The 22,612-nt window shown below is 40.6% G+C and overlaps 1 protein-coding gene across 2 annotated transcripts in view; it reads right to left on the reverse strand.

Moving 5' to 3' along the window:
• Positions 1-693: 693 nt before the first annotated feature.
• LOC102210045 (pecanex 3) overlaps positions 694-22,612 on the reverse strand; it is a 29,154-nt gene continuing 7,235 nt past the window's right edge. For both annotated transcript variants that reach the window (XM_005735382.1, XM_005735383.2), the window contains exons 8-36: positions 18,153-18,282; positions 17,756-17,925; positions 17,379-17,436; positions 17,118-17,259; positions 16,838-16,995; positions 15,961-16,114; positions 15,361-15,393; positions 15,093-15,264; positions 14,767-14,877; positions 14,249-14,340; positions 13,178-13,287; positions 12,759-12,864; positions 12,583-12,675; positions 12,340-12,490; positions 11,232-11,376; positions 9,978-10,155; positions 9,688-9,796; positions 9,279-9,408; positions 9,114-9,172; positions 8,811-9,026; positions 6,310-6,563; positions 5,816-6,046; positions 5,410-5,513; positions 5,158-5,305; positions 4,833-5,063; positions 4,449-4,723; positions 4,198-4,367; positions 3,674-4,080; positions 694-2,772 (exon numbers count right to left, since the gene is read on the reverse strand). In XM_005735382.1, the coding sequence (XP_005735439.1) occupies positions 2,632-2,772; positions 3,674-4,080; positions 4,198-4,367; positions 4,449-4,723; positions 4,833-5,063; positions 5,158-5,305; positions 5,410-5,513; positions 5,816-6,046; positions 6,310-6,563; positions 8,811-9,026; positions 9,114-9,172; positions 9,279-9,408; positions 9,688-9,796; positions 9,978-10,155; positions 11,232-11,376; positions 12,340-12,490; positions 12,583-12,675; positions 12,759-12,864; positions 13,178-13,287; positions 14,249-14,340; positions 14,767-14,877; positions 15,093-15,264; positions 15,361-15,393; positions 15,961-16,114; positions 16,838-16,995; positions 17,118-17,259; positions 17,379-17,436; positions 17,756-17,925; positions 18,153-18,282 (4,478 nt within the window). In that variant the 3' untranslated portion in view covers positions 694-2,631. The remainder of the gene's footprint in view (positions 2,773-3,673; positions 4,081-4,197; positions 4,368-4,448; positions 4,724-4,832; positions 5,064-5,157; positions 5,306-5,409; positions 5,514-5,815; positions 6,047-6,309; positions 6,564-8,810; positions 9,027-9,113; positions 9,173-9,278; positions 9,409-9,687; positions 9,797-9,977; positions 10,156-11,231; positions 11,377-12,339; positions 12,491-12,582; positions 12,676-12,758; positions 12,865-13,177; positions 13,288-14,248; positions 14,341-14,766; positions 14,878-15,092; positions 15,265-15,360; positions 15,394-15,960; positions 16,115-16,837; positions 16,996-17,117; positions 17,260-17,378; positions 17,437-17,755; positions 17,926-18,152; positions 18,283-22,612) is intronic.

Genomic DNA, 22,612 nt, shown 5'->3' on the forward strand with positions numbered 1-22,612 from the left:
TGAGTTGTGGGAGTTTCTAATGCAGTTTGAGATGGAAGCTGACACACTTTTACCTGTTTCTTCACAGCCACTCGAAAAAAAAGGAGAAAAAACCCCAAAAAACTAAGGGCTGCTCAAAAGATTAAAAGAAAGAGAGGGGGGGGGAGGCTGCTAAGCTTTATCTTCTAAAAAGCTTAAAATGGCTAGATGGGGAAGGGGGGGGGACACTGCGCAGAAAAAAAATTGCCTTTAACAGCATGCAGAACATCTCTTAAAAAGAGGGACTAAAAGGGAGCATCTATTGTAAGTCTTCCTGCAGAAGCAGTCAGTTCCTTTCCCAGTATACACCCTGAGAACACTGGCCTCCATCCAACTTTCCAGCAGGGAAGGGGAAAAAAAACAAAAACAAATAAACCCCCCAAAACCCAAACAAATCATTTATGAGGAAAAAGCAGCATATGGCGATTCATGCTATGGCACGAGGTCGTTTAAGAATTCTTCACCCAGTGCGAAGAGCCGGAAACCGTCGGGGACAAAGCCAGTGGACCCGGGGAAACTTCTGGGGCTAAAATCTTTTGACAGAACTGCAAGTTTTTCTTTTATTTTTTTGTTTTATGAAACTCTCCCGTTTTCTGCTTTTCACAGTGGTAAAAAAAAATAAAAATAAAGGCGTGGGAAAAGAAACAAACTTAAAGCGATTTCAGGAACACTTCCAGTTATGTTCCACACTTAAAAATAACCAAAAAGAGCCGTCGGTGAGATGGTGCAAACGTGACGACACCAAACAAACTGAGGGGAGGGGGCGGGAGGGTAGACAGAAGGCAGATTTCCAACTCAATATATCAACACACCATATACACAAACCCCGTTAAAGACATCTGTAAGACATTATCAAATAAATATTCCACCTTTGCTTTCAGTATTTATTCAGCTTTTGTTTATTTCCAACTAAAACGCTGGATTTAACTGTTGTAGAAACAGCAGTAGTAGTGGGTATTATAGTAGTAGTAGCAGGAGATGCAGAAGCAGTAGTATAGTAACAGAAAGGCCCAGACTGCAGGCAAAGAGCACACTGGGGATACACTGATGTATCAGCCAATCACATGGTCGGTTAACCAGTGGCTAATGGTTGTCGGTAGTGTCACATCAACAGCATGATGGAGGAGGAGGACTTAAAATAGTTTCATAATGAAGACGTCTTTTGTTTCCCTGGTGCAAAAGGAGGATAAGTAACTTAAAAAACAAAAGAAAAACAAGCAGCTAAAAATATATATGGGTATCAGACAAACTGTTATTTTAGACATCAGTGCATCCCTAGCAAACACAGCTCTCCTCACAAAGCAGCCTGGACCCCGGCTATTCAGAAAGCCATGAGCTGATTGGATCTGATCACGGAGGACATTAGTGATCAGTAATCCAAAGAAAACAAACTCAGTGCACATTCGACACCGAGGGATTCGTGAAGATTCAAGTAAAAAACAAAAAATAGAAGACATTCCACTCACCAAAGCAAAGAAAAAAAAAGAGGATTAAAAAAAAAAAAGTTCCTTACACTCCCAGCTTGTGAATTTGTGATCAACACAATTTTTCACAGATTTGACTCGTCCTCTGTTTGATCCTGATTAATGGAAACCAGCTCTGTCTGAAGTTCTCCAGGTTGCTAGTCAGATACAGGACTCCACGATGTCCAAGCCTACATACGCTGTAAACTAGCAGTAAAAGCACCACATGTCAGCTGGGTTGGAAGGGAGTTTGTTTTTTGTTTGGGGGGGTGGGGGTGTTCCCTGAAACTTGCTCCAAGACAGAACTGTTGATATAGTCAGGCACCTCTGCAGGAAAATGGGCCAGAGTACAAGAATAATGTTTTCTTGTTTTATTTTCTTCTTCTTCCTCATATAATATGTGTATTTGTGCAGGGGAAAAGAAATGGAGGCTCCTGAAATTAGCCAATATGTCATGTGAAATATTGTTTGATGCACAACTGTCCGGCGAGGATGGTTACATGTGGGGGGAAAACAAAAACAAGGCTTATTGTGGTCTCCACGCGTCCTTTAGTTGCACGTACAGCAATGTACTGGTCCTTTTTCTTTTTCTGGATTTATTATGAGGCCCCCCAAACAAACAGAAAAAAACCTAATGCTGCTGCAGACGTCAAGTTAGAGATTGTCCTCTAGTCTCCAGTATAGAAAAATAAACAATCCTCAAGCAAAATATCCCTTATAATTTGCACTGGCCTGTCTGGCCTGTCACTACTTTTACAACCAAATGGTTGGCTGTAGAGACAGCGAGTGCTCAGTCAGGAAAAGAAAAAAATGTAAAATTAAAAATGAGTACATCATCAGGTCTTACGAGTTGTGATGAAAGCTGACTTTGGAATAAACAGGTTGGCTAAAATGACTTCATGGTCTGACGTGCATCAGCTCAGCATGCTATGTTTAGCTCTCTCTTGACTAACAAGAAGAGTGATGTGTATATTCCCAGATCCACGCTTGATTCAAAGTGCCATCAGAGGACTTCCAAACTGTGGCTGCGCTGAGTTAGTTCAACAACAGTTCATGGAATGAGTCCCAAAGGCTGGAATGAGTCCGGACTGGACCGGTCCACATTCGACTGCGGTGTGCTTTCACTGTAGAAACTGTCAATAGTGCAGACTCAGCGCAGGTGATCAAGTAAAGGCAGCTCTGTGGATTCCTCTCTGGGAGTGGGAGGGTCCGGGGATGGATCTGTCGTCTGAGTGGCTCCCAGTGGATCTTGCGTTAGACCGGCCTCTTGTAGGGATGCAGGAGGAGCAGGCTGAAAGAGACAGATTGATAATAAGAAGACGATTAAGTGCGTTTATCAACAGCACGACCAACAAGGCAGGCAAAGAAAAGCCCACTGCTTCATATTCACAGCTGAACAAAACAAAATGATTCAACGTTGCTGTCAAAATCTGTATCATCGAGGTCCAAACAAAAGCAAATCAAGTCATTCGCACAGGCACAGGTACAAAAAGGACGTCCCACTGAGCAATCTGGATCATGATCTGAGAAAGCATGCCATATTTATAAACCACTTCCTGTTTGAATTACTGAACAACAACAAGCCACTCACTGCATATGTGCATCTGTTCAAATGAGCTTAATGCAATATCTCAGTAGGTGTGACTATCGTCTGCTGTCTGCTTACCGTCTACTGTAAAGACATCATGTAGGCAGAAATATAACTAAAGATTTACTTCATTACTGATCAATCTATCAGTTCTGTTGTCTCAGAACTCCTCAGACATTTGGTCTGTTAAAATATCCCCAAACACTCTAAAAAAATGCCCTGAGTGGGTTTGAAGAGACATTAAAATATTTTAAGGAACAATTTTTGGGGGTTAACATAAGCAAGACTCAAATCTAGGAAGCAGTAACCATAGAAACACAGCATATTCTTCTTAAACTCCTCTTTTCCATTTTGTCCATGTGCCTGATTATTTACTTTAGCATATTGCGAATACTCAGTTGTAAGCAACTCTACAAAAAAAACTGATCTGATAAAACAGAATGGTCTGAGTGGATTTACTAACAACAGGAGGGCTATATTTGCTGGATTTGTTTGATTAATAGAGAAAGAGTCAGGTGATTTATGAGTCAGAGTGAACTGAGCGTGAGTATCTGTATTTCTGGATCTTTTTAAAGAACTGAACAACTATGGACAGTCTCCTTACCTGTGTGCGTATGGTCTGTAATGGTGCTCCTTCCCCCTCCGTTGCAGCTGGTCCATTAAAGCCCTTCCTCCCTGAAAAACTCCACTTGCTAAAGTGGCTCTCATAGTGTAGTCCGCTGCCCGGGCCAAGGCCAGCCCGCTGGCCCGTTCTGTGCCCCGAGCTCTCCAGGAGACTTGCTGGGCAGAAGCGCTCCGGGCCTGGCAGAGGTGGAGGAGCCACTGAGCTGCTGAAGGAGAGCTGGGAGCTGGACAGCTGCTGGCCCAGGAGACCCTGGATGGAGGATGTACGCTGTAGGGATGAGAGAAGTCCTGCCTCCATTCTGCCCTCTGACTGGCTGAGCAGAGCTAATGGGAGAGGCTGAGGGTGGTGATGCCAGCTCTGGGTTGGACCAACAGGGTTGTCTGTGCCTGAAGTGTAAGAAAAAAAGCACTTTTAACTCCTAAAAATAAAATACTTGTACATTTCATCTTCATGTGACCATAACAAGCTAACAACAACACCTCCATTTCTGTTTCGGTTCTTACCCATTGAGGGCTGGACAGTGGTGATGTGTGGCTGTGGAAGGCTGGAGGCTGGTGTACTCTGGGTGGTGTGAACAGCTGGGTTGGTGGAGATGGAGGTGGAGCCGCCTCCACAGTCTGAGTCTTCTATGTTCCCCCCACTGTTGCAGCCAGCCCCGCACCCTTTCTGTAACCTGCAGGGAGACATATGTTACAGTTATGTTTACCCTCTCTTAAAGCTCATGTGTACATTTATTTAAGCAAAGAATTTGCACCTGTCCCAGCTGCTGATGAGCCAGGTGTAAATGTTGTGTGGGCTGACTGGTCCTCCCCACACAGAGCGGAGCTGGCTGTGTTCCCCAGCATAAGAGGTTGTGAGGGGGGACACGTAAATGGGGTAGCCGATGGGCTGGTCGCACGAGGAGTTAATCATATTCCTCAGCGCTTGTTTGGCATTTTGAATGCTTCCTCGTTCGGGGTTACGGTTGCGCAGGAAAACCAGCTCCTGCTGCTGCCCCGCCCACAACCCACGCACACACTCTCTGTTCACCTATGGAGGGCAGAAAAAAGAGAGATGAGGATCTGACAATCCAGGCATGTGATGAGTCAGAGACAACAAGACAAAAAAAGAAGAAGTGCTAAACGTAACAAGCTGCGACCTTGATCACTCTGAAGCTGAGGAATCTCTTGTTAAGCATGATGATCTTGTACTCGTCACTGCCGTCATCCATGATGTGGCGCAGTGCTAGGAGTGAAGGCATGTTTGCTAGAATAGCGCTTCGCCACACGGGGTCACCCTCGTGTGATATCAACATCTTTTCCTCATTGGCAGTGATGGCGTCAAACAGGACCATAGGATCCTCGTACTCATCTGGAGATGTAAAGTGATCCTGAAAGAAACACAGATTATACAAACAGTCTCACTTCAGTATCAAAAAAAAGAGTAAATATTGGCACTCCAGCACTAGTTTTCTTCTCTGGTACCTGGTGCAGTTTGAGTGACATCCGCACTCCTGGTGCTACGACCCGATTCAGCAGGTCCATATCAGCAAACACCCACTCGTCACGAGGAGATGTGATGCGGAAGTCTCCCTTGAAGAGTGCATGAAGGCCATAGAGAAACGGTTCCAAGCTGTCAAACAAACAAAACAACAATAAATCTGCCATATTCTTAGCATATATATGCATGGCATCAGCAACCGTGACAGACATGGTTGTGCGGCCTGGTGAACTTACCTTGCTGACATGCTGTGTGAGGCCGTGCCCAAGGCTCTTCTTCCCAGGATACAGAGGCCAAAACAGAGGTTGACAAGTGGAGAATCTCTTTCGCAAGTCACCGGCTAAAACACAGTGAAGCACGAATAAATTGTGCAATGTTGTACATTTAATGCCTTCTGTATTTCTGTTATTAAACATTTCACTTGTTTGTAATGATGAAAAAAGTATCCTAATGACAGACATAAAGTGGAAGACAACAGATGTCATTTAGAAAAATGCGACCAAATAGCATCTTCTTGTGCACATGAAAGCAAGATATACTTGATCCGTTATGATCAAAATATGTGTAGCATAAGGGAAAAAGCACTACAAATGCAACCCACGCATGTGACGTTATAGTTTAAATGTTGTGGAGGAGTCTTACTGTCTGGCGCCTGCTGTTGCAGTACTGAATCCAGTCCAGGTAAACCATGCAGAATGAGGACGGGGTGATGCCGGACGCTCTGTGATCATAGTCCTCGTCAATGTTCAGGTTGAAGGTGGGGTCACTGTCTACGTAGTTTGATCCGAGACAAGGTCGTAAAGCCTCCTGAATTGTTTCATTGGTCAGCCACTCTTCCAGCTTAGAAGATCGACTCACATAGTAGATGATGCTCTATTGGACGCAACAAATACATAATCCAAAATACTAGTCACGCTAGGAAAACATTTTTGTAGACAGCTTTAAATCCACATCAAGGATTACAAGTATGTGCATATTTTAGCTTCATATCTTAGCTTCTAAATTTCTATGACTTGCTCTTCATCACAGAAGTAAAACAGCCTCGAGTCAACTAAAGTAAACAAAACCAACTGCAATAAAACGCAAAAAGCATGATGTGAGAACAGAGTAAAAACAGCTCCTCAACATTGGCTCACCTTGACGTAGTATGTGATGAGGATCTTACGAAGGTCAAATACTTGCAACATGGAAGCGGCATTGTTGTCGCTGATGCTGTAGCCTTCGAGCACGTACTTTGTAGCAGCCACCTCCCAGGCCAGCCAGCGCTGTCCAAAGGCAGCATTGAATGACAACATGTGAGGCAGGTGACCTGGTTCACAGCAGCAGCAGCCTTCATCCTCCTCCACCCCCTCTGTGATTGCTTCTACCTCCCTCTGCTGACAGTAGGTACCTGGAAAGATGTGAAACATAAGGATTAGCTGCTCTATTAAAGGGCTCCAACAGATGACACTGACACAATCTGCCTGGAAAACACAACTTCAAAAAAATATATATCTGCATAATGTGTTTAAAACTTTTATGGACAGAGTTTCTGCGTGTGTTGTAATTGGCTGACGGTTTTGGCTTGAGTGGCCTCAGGATCTCGTCTTTGTTCTTGGTTTGCTTGGCTTCGTCAGCCTGTGACCTCCAGCTTGGGCTAAGGCAGTTTGCAGCTGCGAGGAAAATTAGCACCTCCAAGTCTGAGGTCAAAAGGGTGTCTTCACTCAATTCAATTTTATTCATACTGCGCCAAATCAGAACAACAGTCATCTAAAGGTGCTTTATACTCTAAGGTAAAGACTGTACAATAACACGAAGGAGATCCTCCACATCTGGGATGAGTTGCTGCTCTAAGTGGAGGAGTTTAAGTATCTCTGGGTCTTATTCATGAGTCAGGAGGAGCGGAGCAAGAGATTGACAGAGTGGCACAGTATCTGTACTGGATGCTGCACTGGTCTGTTGTGGTAGAGGTATCAATTATCTTTAGCTATTCCAGCTCCCATACGGTCACAAGCTCTGGGTAGTGACTGAAAGAACAAGATCATTGATACAAGTGGTGGAAATTAGCTTCTCTGAAGGGTGGCTGCTCTCTCCCACAGTGATAAGGTGATAGAGTTCAGAAAAGAGCCACTAACTCCTCCACATTTGAGGTAGTTTGATGGATCTGACTAGAATGCCTCCTACGTGAGGTGTTCTGGGGCATGTCCTACTGAGAGGCAGCCCTGGGGCAAACCCAGTACACCCTGGAGAGATTATAGCTCTCCATTAATTCGGAAACGCCTCAGTTTCTGCCCAGATGAGCTGTAGGAGGTCGCTGGGGAAAGGGAAATGTTGATATCTCTGCTTAGACTGCCACCCCTTGCAGAAAATGAACTTTGATAAAATCAGAAAAAGCATCTTGTGTTAAAAGGTGACCTTTTTTGTTTTCTAAAATTACGCTGGTAAGAGGTGCTGTACATAGGTTTCATGTCAACACGTGAGACTCTTCAGCTAATTTGGACTGACTTTAATGAGTTTTAAAATCAATAAAATCTTGGTGAGGTTTTTAAGAGTCACCAAATTAGGCTAACATGTGTCACACGGGGTATAACCAATAAGAGATGTTATGCTTATTTAAGGCTAAACACCACCTAATTATTTGATGTGGTGTCCAAATGCCAATAGGTCTCCAATAGGTCAAAGCATTTCTGAGATACGACGAATCCAGTGACAGTGTGATCATATTCTTTAAACGCTTTAAAAGCTGTGTGCATAAAGAGAGCTCCAATCACTCATTCACTGGTCGTGACAGAGTGAGACATTATAATGAAACTTGGTGAAATGACTGTCAAAGTCAGAGTGTCAAATTTAATAATCTTTTACCCTACAGCTCTAGCAGCTGTCACAGACTCCAGCAGGAGAGAAACAAGAGGAACGATATGATTAAGAACAGGTAGAAACACTTCACTGCCCACACATTCAATGCTTGGCCTTGAATAATTTTACTCAGCTAAAAAATAAAAAAAAGATTAAACTTAACCAAAAAAAATCATCAGTTTTAAGGTCGTATCATTATAGATCATAAAGCCCCGCTTTGCCAAGTGACAACCTCTTCAGAGGCTGACGCACAACTTTTTTTTTTTTTGAATCCTCAATGACCTTAAAATAAACCGACAGATGTGAAACTGGTCTCTTTTAAGAATAAAAATATGCTGTAAGAACTTAAACACAAAGTAATCTTCAAAATATGAAGGTGAAGTGGCTTTAGACGACTTTTCCAATCTCTCCCCCTCATTCCTCTGCAATCAAGCCTTCATTTTCCACGGAGATTTCATACTTAATGGCAGACATAATTGCACAGGGTACGAATTTCATCGTCAATCGTGTAATTTTTCTATCGGCATGAAATAATGTGACGACATTTACATTTATTTAACATTTACTTTATGACAAGTTAAATCGAGAAACTTCTACGTCTGCTGCCACCTAAAGCTTTATATTCCAGGGAAACTAGTGCCATCAGAAACCTCTTTTTAACTACTGATTAAGCTACAGCACCGCATCCCCATAATAAGTACTTTTTCACAACATTTGACTGATGTCCACGTCACAACAAGATGGTAAACAACTAAAAACTACATTACTATTTTATGAGCTCTAAACATCGCATGCTGCTAACCTCTGAACTCTAGACCCCTCAGCTGGAAGGTCACAAGGCCGTTGCCGATTTCGATGATGTGGACCAGAGCGTTGAGGTAGTCTGACGCGAGGATGAAGCAGTCGCCCGTGCTGTAGTTCCCCCAGCGGCCGAGCAGTAAGTCTCCACAGAGGCTGTGCTGCAGAGAGCGGGTCAGGTGCTCGTAGAAAATAGAGTTCAAATTGTTGTCATCGGCACCTTAATGATAAGAAAAAAAACAGACTGTCACCTTCATTTCATAACAAAAATCGGTAAGCATCGTCAGGAGGGAACACTGTGGCATACCTGGGTTGCGGTCTAACTGGGTGGCAAGTCTAGTATTGGAATGATCGACCCTCTTGGTGCTGTAAACAGGACAAATTAGGATTAAAACCAAATAGATTTAATTTATATTAAGAGTGTAAGATATATAGTTTCACACTTGCAAAGGTTATTTAACCAAACACATACTTGTAGTCACGCTCCCAGAATTTAACGGGCCTGGTGTATGAGGTGACAAATACAGCACTGCCAAGGACAGGATTGAGAGGTGTGGAGAAGATGGCAGAAAAGACAGCTTGGACAAAAAGAACAGCAGAGTCTGAAATAGCAAGAGTTAAGGACATGTCACCAAAACCCCCAAAGCAAAACAAAAATCTCCACTGAATAACTTCACTGACACTTAAGACTATCAAAATAAAGAATACAGCACAAAATAACAATAACCTCTGTGCAGTAATGCAAAACAATTCAATAATCTTGCAACATAAAATACCTTTGTCACATCTTAAAGCTACAATTTGCCATCTTATACTCTATCAACCTTAAATTTGGCACTGGTGTATTCCTACTATCACAAAATCAAGCTGAATAAGGATACGGGGCACAGCAAAGGGCTGAGCAAAGGCATGAAAGGCTGAGCCCCAAGTGATCTGCCAGGGGGCAATGTAGGTCAGCACGAAACGCAGCTTGTACAGCAGGTCCCACATCTGAAAACATTCAAACATTCATCATTATCAACTCTCACACACATGCGCATGTAAAAATAGTATTAATATTTGCTACAGAAATAAGACGATTAAGACTATTTGTGTGCAGGAAGCTGTTTCTAAAGTAGAACAAAATCATTTGTGACGAGAAAAATGCTACAAATATGAAATGTTTTCTTACCTTGCTGAAGAGAATGGACATGAAGTAGTAATCGATTAAGAAGGTCTCTGAGAAGTGTGGATAGTCGTAGTGGAAGAAGAGTGTGGTGAAGCACAGTGTGACGTACTGCTGCGATGGGGTACAGAAGGACGAACGCAGCAGCTTCATTCCAGCTACCGAGATAAAGAAAGCTCGGCTACTGGAGGGTTCGAGGAAGAGGGGAGAAAGAAGAAAAAAATCAACATATGCTAACATATGGTTACAACAACAGTAAGAAATGAACTGATTATTCAACAACAGGTGCTAGTGATTGCGTGTACGTGCTACAGTTTAACCCCTTTCTTTAGAGTTTGCAGAGAAGTGTGCATAATTTTACAGTGATGTGAAAAGAAAGGTTTTCACAACACTTTATACAGTCCCGTGAAAAATGAAATCCACCTTTAATTCCTAGAGAATTAAGAGTGTAAGTAGCAGCAAGTTGCTGCTAATAAAAAGTTCATTAAGTGATCATCAGCCAGTGTGTCCTTAGCCAAAAGTGAGTTGGTGCAACAGAACAATAATTCCACTCACAGCAGCAAATCTACACAAAATGTGTGAAAATTAAAAAAATTAAGATGCTGCAATGCGGCCCCAAAAAAGTCCAGACATGAACCTAACTGAAATGCTGTGGTGGGACCTTAATGGAGCTGTGCACAAAGAAAAGTGCACAAAACTGAATGAACTGAAGCTTTAAAAGCTACTGAATCATCAGTTTTTTACACGACTGCTGTAAAAATCTTCACTGTGGTTCTCACACTCATTTTTTGAAAATGACAAAAACAAACTACTACTTCTTCAAAGAAAAGAAAATCACAAGTAACATACAATATACTACTACACTGTTTAATGAAATAAAACCTGACAAATTTCTCTTGATGTTCACATTTTTAAATCAATTCAATTCGAATGGATGTATATAGTGCCAAATCACAACAACTGTCCCCACAAGAAACTTTATACTGTAGGGAAAGGGGGTACAATATTAGAGAAAACACCAACTATCAAAAGACCAGAAGAAGAAAAAAAAAAAAATCAGGCTCAGGGAGGGGCAGCTGCCACCACCGGTTGGGGATGATGGGAAAAAGAAGACAGCAGAGGGAGATGGGACATAAGGCACACATGGGAGACTTCAACACATCCAGCAGACAGCACATGTCCACAGGGAGCAGAGATAAAAAACAGTATAACAGTATAACATTTAAAATATTAACAGAACCAGGACGAGGAAATGCTTACTAGATGTCCAGCTCTTTGTGATTCTGGCCCACTGTTCGAGCTTCGGTGGTCAGGGAGTTCAGCACTACAGCTGGGTAGATAAAATATTTCTCCACACACTGAAGCCATGCGTACAGCTTCTCAAACCACATCAACTGAGCAGCATCTGGGTCAAACAGAAAGAAAAAAATATGTTACAAATGTGGAGTAATTCACAAACTGCAGATATCCCACCACAGCTGTGAAGAAAAAGAAAAGTGAAGTTTTAAAAGAGGTTCAATACACTAATTAGCCACAACAATAAAACCACTGACAGATGACATGAATAAAACTGATCTGATCATCACTGCAGGATTGTGAGATCAGTGTTACTCACTTGGGATTCATGTGGATGTTTCTGGGTTGTAACGATACTCCCAGAAACACCCATCCTCCTCCAGCAGGCTTGTATGCTCTACCACACTGCAAAAATGCTTAGAAATTGCCTGAAGAATTCAATAAAGAGACCAGGCCTGCCCACTAAATTTCAAAAATCAAGCCTAAACTGGCCCACAGGAACTATCACTGTCACCATCTCAGTGCCAGACACCCCAAGGCTCCAATGTCCATGTTCTGATGAATCAGAGCTATTCTAGTAGCACAAGGAGAATCTATTCAATATTAAGCAGATGCTTTTAAAGTTGTGGCTGACTAGCACCATTAAAAACATTGCAAAAATTGTCTGTAAAATATTTAAAGATAAACTCAAGAAGACATGACAGTAATTTGATCATTTTAAACAACTTCTAACACAAAAATCTTGAGATAAAATAACGGATTTATTTTTAGTGTTGAGTGTATATATTACTTAATATATATTACTTAATAAATCAATGATATTCAAATCATATTCAAAATATGCAGCTGACTGTCGTTTAAAAATAGTTATGTATTGTCTGGTGAAGCAGCCTATGAAGTTTGCCGGGAGTGTTTTCTCAAGAGCACTTTCAGCTGAAGATCTTACTTTTTGTAATTAGAACAACTTATAACATTTCAGTTTCCAAAGCCTGTTATACTATACATGTATTTCTAGATGTTGTTATTTTTCTGTGCATGTGAATGAAGATAAAAGATGCAATCAGACACCCACCTCGGACCTCAAATTGACTATACTCTTTGGAGCGGAGCAAAGGGTGAGCCAGGCAGAACCATGGCAGCTGTTTGCGGAGCTGAGGCAGGAGATAGTGTGTAATGAAGCCAACAACTCCAGCCAGGATGTATAAGACAACGCTAAGAGCAGGCTGCGGAGCAAGAGCAAAAAGAGGAACATTTTAATTAAGTCTATATACAAAAATGATGCGAGAGTAAGGTCATGCATACTGCTCCAACTAACTTGAAGAGCGATGAAAACTGTGCTGGCACTGATGGCAAAGGTAATCACAGCCATGAGGGGACAGATGACGAGGTCCGAATGAAGAATCTCTTTCTATAAATAGACAGATTGATTTTAAATCTAATTAAATCATTACATAAAAATTAAACTGCAGGCTGGTGAACAACAGTAGTTACCACAGAGTTGCGTAGCTTATCAGGAAGAGGGTCCTTGATTTCCACAGGGGGTTCTTCTGGGTTTCGGTTCTCCAGTTCTGGGAATAATTTAGACCGGACCAGTGACCTGATGTTACGGGTAAAAAGCATAAAAGAAAGAGTTACAAGAAATACCACAGAAAGATAAAATCTATCATCAAAGTCTTCACAGATGATCAAGACAGCAGCAGTGTCTCTTGGCCATTAGCATCATTTTCATGTCTTGGATTGTAGCTAACTTTGTAAAACACACAAACTACACTTTAGACTTGCCATCTATTGCTATCTATCTTGCTATATAGACTTCTTTAAGTAACTGTTAATCTATTCTGGATCTAAAAAGAAGATTCAATAAAGACTCCCAAGACCATCATTGCCGATATGAAACAGGAAATACTGACCAAAGGATGGTAGGATCGCTGCTTTGGCGGCTCAGGTGGTAGGATAAGGCCAGGAGTAGCCCACAAAACGCGGAGAACAGTACTGGAACATGGGCGTCCCCCCACGGTGCCTGATGGGAAAAAAAAAAAAAAAAAAAAAGGGGGGGGGGGGGGGGGAGTCAAATAGACGACTGTAATAGGAAAAACACGTTCAAACTCTTCCATGTCGTGTTCAGTAAGTTCACACCTGACACTAACATAATCACACATTAACAGCTCTTTTGGTGACTTGGCTTGCCTGAACATGTCAAGGAATAGAAACACAGCTTGCACTGTTTTGATTTCTTCTTTTAATTTCCAGCTGAATAGTCAGGGGAAGTTTCTACCTTTTACCAGTTAAAAATCAAACCCACTTGTCACTGAAATAATATTGTTTTACAGTACACAGTCTTATTTCTTTATATTTTGCTTCGAAGGAGTTAGACCTGTAATTTTTAAAGTGATCTTGAGCAATAGGTATCCAGGCTTTCAAAGTTTTCTCTTTGGCCATTGGCTGCTTTTTCATTCATTCAGGCCAGTCCTTGGACAAGAATGTTCTGTTAAGCCGCTTAGCACCGACCAATGAATCATTCGACCATACTGAAAACCTTACATCGCCTCACTCTCTAGTTAGTTACTGTATTCACGTCACCTGCTCACCCACCCAGAGGGGTGACAACAATACCCCATCAGCCTTTTACAGCTGAGCGCTAACAATTACAGCAATGCTTGCCTAGGAGGTCATAATATTAAAAAATAAAGGTGTTCATACTAAATTTTGACTATCAAGCTCATAAGACTTGTACAAACTCTGGTTTTGCCCTGCATATGATCCGTATTTCCTCATTTTTCAATAAATTGCTGCAGAAGAGGGTGGTGGCTCACACACATAATACTGTATGTCTGCATAGATGCCGAGCCGGGAAGTCACACGCAATCACAAATGATCACTTGAGACATATGTGGAGAGTAAGCAGTCTACCTGTGATCAGATCACCCATGACGCACATTAATAACAGGTGCGAACTGGGACAATCAGTCGGTTCAACTTACATTTATGGCACCGAGGCAAAATCCATACAGCAGGGCAGCCACTAGCACACTGCGTATGAGGCTGTACAGAGATGAAAGGGGGCTGGTAGTGGCTGAGGAAAGAATACAGAGAGATCAGACACAATTAGGCTGGTATGGGTGAGACACAACGACACAAACGATAGACAACTCTCATTATTCTGTTTGGGCAGAAATACTCAAAGTATTTGTTTTTACTAGTTTCTCTGAGCAATGCACAAGCAGAATCTCTCATTTTTAAATTTTTTTTATTTGCATTGTTTACTGAAGCCAGGCCTTCCCAAGGCGGAAACAATAACCATACATCTAACTGCCTACTGTGATAGTGTGTAGTGACCATTTTAAAAAAACAAAACAAACTTTGCTGTGTTCAAATGTACCAATAAACACAAGGATGTGTTCAAATAACCACATGGTTTTTAAACGGTCCTCCTAAAAATGGTCTAACACTTTCAACTTCCAAGTATTCGATTATCCCATTCGTGTAATAATATTCTTACCAGTTCCACCAAAAATGTGCATGTCAATCTGCTCCAGCAGACACATCACAAAAGTGTTGACCTGAGGTAGCAACCCAAACAGGAAAATGACTGGGAAACACAGGGCAAACACTGTTGGATGAAAAGAGGGGAAATTGTGTTTAAAAATGGGTTACAGTTTAAAAACCCACTAATCCTCCTCCTGCATAAAGCAGTGTTACAATCAGGATATATTAAGGGCTATTTAATTAACCCTGCAATAAGAAAGATAGACCTGCATGTAGCAATGCTAGCACTGTCAATCTGAACATCAACCTGATGTAAAAGAATCCATGAATAATACTGACCAATGAGCACATCCCTGACACAGAGCAGGAATTGCGCAGAGAAGATGATGATGCCATAGAGAGAGAAGGGCTGCAGACTTCCAGAGCGCCCAGATAAGTCAAAGATCCAGATCATCACACAGCATAAGCAGAAGTAGACTGGCCGACTGTACACAATGATCCAGTTATGCCCCTTTTACATAACAGACAAGGAGAGAAACAACGTTATACCATAATTTTAAGGTCAAAAGTATTTTATAAAATGTGGATTCCTAAATCTACTACTCACATGCATGGGAGAGGCTGCATCTGGCTGTACACTCTAAAACAAAGAGGCAGGGAATTTAGGCTTCATGTCTTTCACGTGTATGTTAAAAATAGGAACGACAATTGCTTGGCTCTAGCTAACCAGGTTAACTGAAAATTGTTGTGACTCTTTGACTGGATTTTGAGCACTTAGTCTTCCTACAACAATGATGTTAAAAGATTGCTTTAAAACAAGTCCAGTATCATATTACTGGACTTGTTTTAAATTGCACAATTATTGTACTCTTGACAGAGGATGCGTTGTAAGAGAAAGTCTTATAACGGTCTTACATAGGCTAAGTCTGACAACCATTTGTTTTTCCCCCTTTTTTCTTTTAAATGAACATCAAATCTCTAAGCTCTAAGTAAGATTAAATTCGACAGGATATGATTTTGCCAAATCTCCATCTGCGCGATCTGTTTAGAGATTTTCACAGGACCAAACGGGGGTTCAGAGTTTAGTTTAGACTGAGCACTTATATGTTATGACATTGTAAGAACACAAGTTTTGGTCATACAGTGACGATTATTAAGTTACTTGCTGAAGACTTTTGGTAAGAGAAACAACATAAATAAGAGGTACCTTCAGTAAGGAGTACTGGCAACTAGCAATGACCAGGCAGAACTGGAAGACCCAAATGTCCCTGAAAAAGCCTTGGAGCAGCAGCAGGAACCCCAGGAATGCCACCAGGCTGGCCAGCACCACAGCAAACACGTTCTCTCCCACACGGCGGTTCCTGGGAAAGTAAGGTGCAGCAGTACATATTTGAGAAACCTCAAAATTATATCTAAATTTTGTCTTTGACTTGTAAATAAAATGTGCTTCATGAAAAAAATTTAAACAAATGTGTATTAAGTGTTAAGTCAATATCCTACTGGACATAAGTCCTGTGACAATGAGGAGGTTTATCCATTACAAACGAAACAACCCATTAAAAAAAAAACAAAAAAACGAGTATCAGTATTACAGTAAAACCTTAAAGTTTCATCTAAATCAGTTTACAATGCATCCTGTATAATATCATGCCACAAGCTTCTATGTACTTGAAAGAAAAACACAGGATAACATTTTTCTGAGTTGTTGTTTAGTGAAAATATTTTAAATTGATCCTTTAAAAGAACTTTGCTTATGAATGAAAATCTTTTGCTTCAGTGTAAGAGGAAAAGCAGCCTTCAGAAATGATACAGAGTGAACAAATTTGTTGGACTTGTTAATCCATCTTCTCTATCAATTCTCAATCAAAACCATGGACCTGTTTAAAAGTGAACTCAGTTGCTTTTATAAGTTAAATATTTACTTGAAATTATAATTTGTCAAAACTAAAACAAAAACAAATGTTGTTATGTATTAATTATTTGAGGGGCAACAGAGTACATTTTGTACATTTTTCTTTGCTGTCACAGAGAAAAGGTAACTAAATAAAATGTAATCCATTCTCTTTTCCAATGTTTTGTCTTACCTGTCTAATAAGGCAAGCAGAGCCAGTCGATCATATCGGACTCTCAGCCACTTTCCAGGCAGCACCCAAAAGCGATAGTACTGTTTAGGTTTGGCTTTCTCCTCAATCATCAAAGTGTTTTCTTGGGACTCTTGTAGAGACTCGTGATCCAGATCAAACTAGGTAAGAATTCAGAGATTGTGTGAATTAGGAAACAGGATCTAGAAGGACCGTCTGTGATAGTTAGCTTTGATGTGCCGACTGATGTCCTATTTGGAATAATCAATGAAGCACTGCTAACCTCGGGCATCTCCAGAGGCACCCTGCGCACCTGCATCCCCTGTAAAGCCCCTTGTCTGGGCTGTAGCATGGACAGGACTGGTGCCCCTTCTGGGACCTCAGTGGATGTGAAGCTTGAAGATTGGGACTGCCTCTCCCTTTCTCTGCAAGTGTAAAATTTCACAGCCTTGAATGTAGCTGTTAGTAATGTTTTAATGACAACAATAACTCTCGTAGTCTGTAGAAAAGAAAGACACTTGGCAATAAAAACTTTATAACTTACTGAACTGGGTCCTCATAGCCGCCTCCAGCAGGTCCAAATGTGTAGGACCTCTTTACTCCTGTTATATAACAGAGATACAGCAGAAATGAATACCCTCAACAGTGTAAAATCTGCAATCACAGACAGAGTATACAATAATGCAATCTGACAAGTGATTTTCTTTATGCAGATTCAAATACCAGTGACCATTACATTACAATTACTTTACATAATGCTTCAAAATAATAGCTCAAATAACAGACTGGTAACATTTCAAGGTAGCAAGTCCTAAGAATCGGTACTCAAGGAGAGTCCACTATTCATGAATTCAGTCTCATATCTGCCCATTTAATAATAGGATAAACAGAATGACTGTCTAGACAAGACAAGGTACTTACCACTCTCGTCATAGAAATAGTGCACTGCCCCTTCTGATGTGTCGTCAAATGTTGAAGCCTCATGGATGCCACTGCGGGGTAGTAGAAGTGAAGAGGCAAACTGTAAGGCTGAGGGAAGTGTACGGGTGCGTGAATGAGAGGAGGTCCGAGCTCGCTGGAGGTCCTGGAGACTGCAGGAAGCAAACAAATGAATACAGCAGTTAATCTTAATCCTAAACTCAGTCCTCCTAAAGCTCACATCCTCCATGAGCTATAATTAGAATTATTTAATGAAAATACGACTTTATATAGACAAAATTTTAATCTGGGCTGTTATTCTTATGTCCATTATAATGTAAACATACTAATATGGAAGGCATGGCAGAAATATAGGGACATCTTTGCTTAGATGACAAACCTGGGAGGTGATCCCATGGTAGATGGTGGTGGTGTAGGGTTGCTCCCAGCATTGTGTCTCCTGCGTATGGCCTGGGTCCTCTTTACACTGCTGACTGATTCGTGCTTGCCCCCTTCCTCCGTGGCCATGGCTGAGGAAAGTTTATCATTTACATCACATTGTCAGTGTATATAATGCACATATCTAAGATTTAACTATAACTGCATTTTATCTTAATTCAGAACTTAGAATGTCCTTATGTTATTTATTCATTTATTAAATAAATAAGTATAAAGCTTAAGAGATAGTTAGGTTTCACACACCAGACTATTAATTAAAATTAATTTATTAGAAATTTTTCAAAGCATGACTCCATGTTAGCAGCAAGGACATGGGTTAATGAAAAGATTTTGCCTCAATGTGTTAGGGGTGATCGGTTACTGAGGTCTCAGCAGTGAGGTGGTAATCAGGGTTTAAACAATAATTTATACTCATCTTACTGATGCTTCTTATTTTTGTATTAGTAGTCTTTTCGGTCATTTTTCATTGCTAAACATTGTTTTAAATACTCCCATTTTATAAAAAAGAAAAACATCTGAACAGAATTGTAATTGAGCACAACAGTATTATTTACCAGCAGCACATATCTCACTCATGCTTTTCCAAACTGTCAAACCAAAAAAATATTTAAAATGAAGACAGTGAGTGAATAACAAAGAAATCAGATGCTTTCAGCCATCTCATTCTCCTCTCCTATGCTGCTGATGTGGATTCATTGGATTTTGCTGCTAGAGAAAGAGCACAGCTGCAGCCTCAGCCAAATTGGCAATTTGCAGAGGTAAATTAAGTTAGCAGTTAGTGTTTATAGTGAAGCTTGTGTTTTAACTTTTTTATCAAATTAGCCTAACAAGCGCTTTTTGGGTGTTTAAAATATTCATATAATTTGTTAAACAGACAGTTTAATAAAACTTTATTGGGTTTTCATTCAAAGTTATTTATTCGATTAACAGTTTTGTAAACCATCTTTTAGTGCAGATGGGAACACCTCCTAAACAACTATGTCTTTGCTAAAAATAAGTTGCACGTCGACCATAAATGGCACCAAAAGATGGTAGAAAATATTTTGCATAGTTTCTTCACATTCTCATGACTCAGGTACAAAGAAATGTTTAGGTACTGCACCCATTACACTTATTGGTCGGGTAAAAGCTGGATGATGCCTGAATGTTTCTGGTAAACTTGCATAATAAGGAGTTCTACTAAAATAATAAAGTTTAAGCACAGCAGCCAACATTTTAATTAATATTTCCAACTTTCCCCAACACTGTGCTTTAGTTACCTTTCACTATTCCTACAGTAGGCATATGTGTGACTAGTCGACTAACCGACTAATCGTTGCTGTTGTCACTAGTTGGTACCAGACTTACTAGTGGTTTAATCTAATTATTAAACTTTTAATCAATGCCAAATGTCGGTATATTATTGGGTCCTAAATGTTGTGCACCCATTTGCCACCAAATGGCACATCATTGTTGGGAAACTAAATCTGTTAATCTAGGCCTGATCTTTCTGTTAACACTATTAGAATGAGATCATTGTTACAAGCAGTGGAAAGGAACTTTCTCCATAAGGTGGATGGGCTCTGCCTTAGTTATAGGGTAAGGAATTCAGTTATTCGGAACGGGTTCAAAGAAGAGCAGCTACTCCTTCACATTGAAAGGGGATGGCTAAGGATGTCTGACTGACTTTAGATAAGCAGAAAAAAAATGGATGGATGATTTATTGTTTTATTTTAGATTCTAACTTTTATTGAAGTGGATGTCATGATTTTCGAACAGTGTGCATCATTCATAATGCTTGGGACTTTTAAGTCGTGATTTATTAGATGTTAATTTGTCATATTTTAGTGGAACGTGTTTGGTTTTGTATCATCTTTAACATCGGTTTATTTTAAGTTTTTTTCATCTTTGTTGTCTATCTGGAGTATAATGTGTAATATTGATAATGCATGCTGCAAGGTGCTGCACATTTAAGCGGCATGATTCATTACTGAAGAATGTGATAAATGGTTTCAAATACCTATGTTATTAATTTTTGACATTTTCCAATAAAAGTTTCTCAAATGGAACTTATTACCTGAGTGTTCCTAAGTTTCAGACTAGTCAGTTAGTCTTTTTTTTTTTCCTCATTTAGTCGACTAAGAAATTAGGAAAATCCCTAGTATAACACACAGTGGAAACACCTGACATTAATACATACAGTATATAGGTAAAAGCTGCTCAGCTGTGGAAGCCCATGCCACAAAAATGCTGGTGCAAAGTTTTTGTGCTGATGGTTTTGTGCTGGGGGCTCTGGAACTCTGCAGTTATTGACTCAAAAGAGCTTTGAAGACTTTTGCGCACTATATGCAGTCAGTAAGCCAGTTCTATAACTTTACACAGTTTGAGCCTTCATTTCTGTGGTTCCTAAATGCTTCCAATTTGCAATAATACCACTTACTGATAGTGGAATATCTAGGATGGAAGCAATTTCACAAACTGACTGGCATGCTTGAACTCAGTGAGCTCTTTAGAATGAGCCATTCTTGAAAAAATGTTTCTCAAGGCAGACTCCTTGGCTATGGGCTTGATTTTATGTAAGTCTGGCAATGGGAGTGAAAACGCCTGAATTTAAAGATTAAGAGGGACTTTTGTCCATATATGGTATTATGTTACACAATGTTAAAATAATCTGATTAAATAGAATAACCTAAAAAATAAATGTGAATAAAATATTATTTTCTAAATGTTTTCTTTATTCTTGTTCTTGTGCACAAAACAGACACTTCAAAGCAGATTCTGTTACATCTGTAAATTTGAATGTGTTCTTTCAAACCCCAATCTCATGCTTTATTCCGTAAAGATACAGTTATACCTTTGTTTTGCCTGCTTAATTTCGAGCTTAGTTTTGTGAGGATTTTGTTAATAGTTTTTTTTTTTTTTTTTTTTTTTTAAACGGGCCCAGGGTAACTTCATTTCTTTGAAGCTCAAATGCGGTATCTCACTATGGTAAGTGCCCTCTGGCATGACAAGCCACAGAAGCTCTTATCGCCAAGACCATGGGGTCCAGGCATTCTTAGTGCTGTTCTTCTATGTGCCACTACTACACCATAAAGCAACTAACTCATGACTAAATTTAATAAATTCAAAAGGTCAAATAATTTTGACTAAATAAATAAATATCAGTCAGCATTTTTCCATTTTTTTTAATCTATTGATGCCTTACTGACACTGTCCAGTTGCATGGGCAAAGTGTGAGTGAGATACCTCATTCAGTTTTCAAGGAACCGGGGTTTACCCCTTGATCCATGCAAAAGATCAGCCACCTCTGGCTGTCATTCCCCAAATGGCAGGGGGCGAAAAGCTAACAGCTCCTGTGCAGGGCAGCTATAGGTAGAATCCCTAATGTCAGGCATGAAGGCAGCATTAGGGTGCAAAACCTCCCTATTACAGTTGAAAACTACAGACATGATGTGTAGGTAGATAGAGCATGTAACTTACAGTTACTGTTATTTTTCATTGATGCTAAAGCAAGCTGTAAAAAGACTAAGACTAACTCTAAAACTGTAGTTAAATCTCTTTGGTGCATTACCAAAGCCAACATGGCAGCCTGACATTCCAGCCAAACACTTTAGAGGAAAATGCTCTTCCCTTATCTAGCAAAACCTGAAGGAAGTCTAACACAATTCTAACACAGCACTGATAAGAAATTTTGTTCGTAGCTGCACATCTCTCAAATACACACCCTCATAAAGTCAGAATACAGAAACTGCTCTTGCACTCTGAATGGTCTCAATCAACCTCAGGGGGAGACCCAACTCATTTAAATTCAGCCTTTCAGGTGCCAGTCTCAGCTAACTGCTCTGTGACACCTGTGACACCAGGCCCCTGTGCAAAGGCAGTGTCCACCGCCGGGCTGTGGAGAAGACAAGTTAGATCCATCATGGAACAATCAAAATCAAAGACAGCCACTGCTCCCTCAACCTGCTCAGGGAAACTCTTATAGCAGTGCGCCTGGCCATGGGTGAGCTCCCCTAATGTTTTGCCCTCAATTTTTTTAGGGAAAAGAAAAGAGGAGATTGTGTTTTTGTATGATGCAAACAAATATACGAACACCTTCAGACGTGGTGGACTATTGTGGGATTGAGTCTCCACTCCCCATAGAGTGGATTTCCTCTGTAGCTCCGCTCCAGTGTTCAATGCACTGGGAACATGCGTCACACATAATGACAGGAGGTGTTCACTGCTCCACACAATCAGAGTGTGAGCCAGGCTGTGTAATGTCACACAGCAAGTGCCTCAGACAGTCTGTATACACAACTGTTGTTATACGGTCTCTCCTAATCAGGACATAACAATTTTTCAGGAGCAGCAAGAAATGCCCCAAAGCCAAAAACCTGCCGTCAGCTCCAAGTAATTTATATATGTGCGACAAAGCCTCTG

Source organism: Pundamilia nyererei, unplaced genomic scaffold (genome assembly GCF_000239375.1).
Source record: "Pundamilia nyererei isolate P.nyererei 1_Seehausen unplaced genomic scaffold, PunNye1.0 scaffold00064, whole genome shotgun sequence".
In the NCBI taxonomy this organism is placed as follows: Eukaryota; Metazoa; Chordata; class Actinopteri; order Cichliformes; family Cichlidae; genus Pundamilia; species Pundamilia nyererei.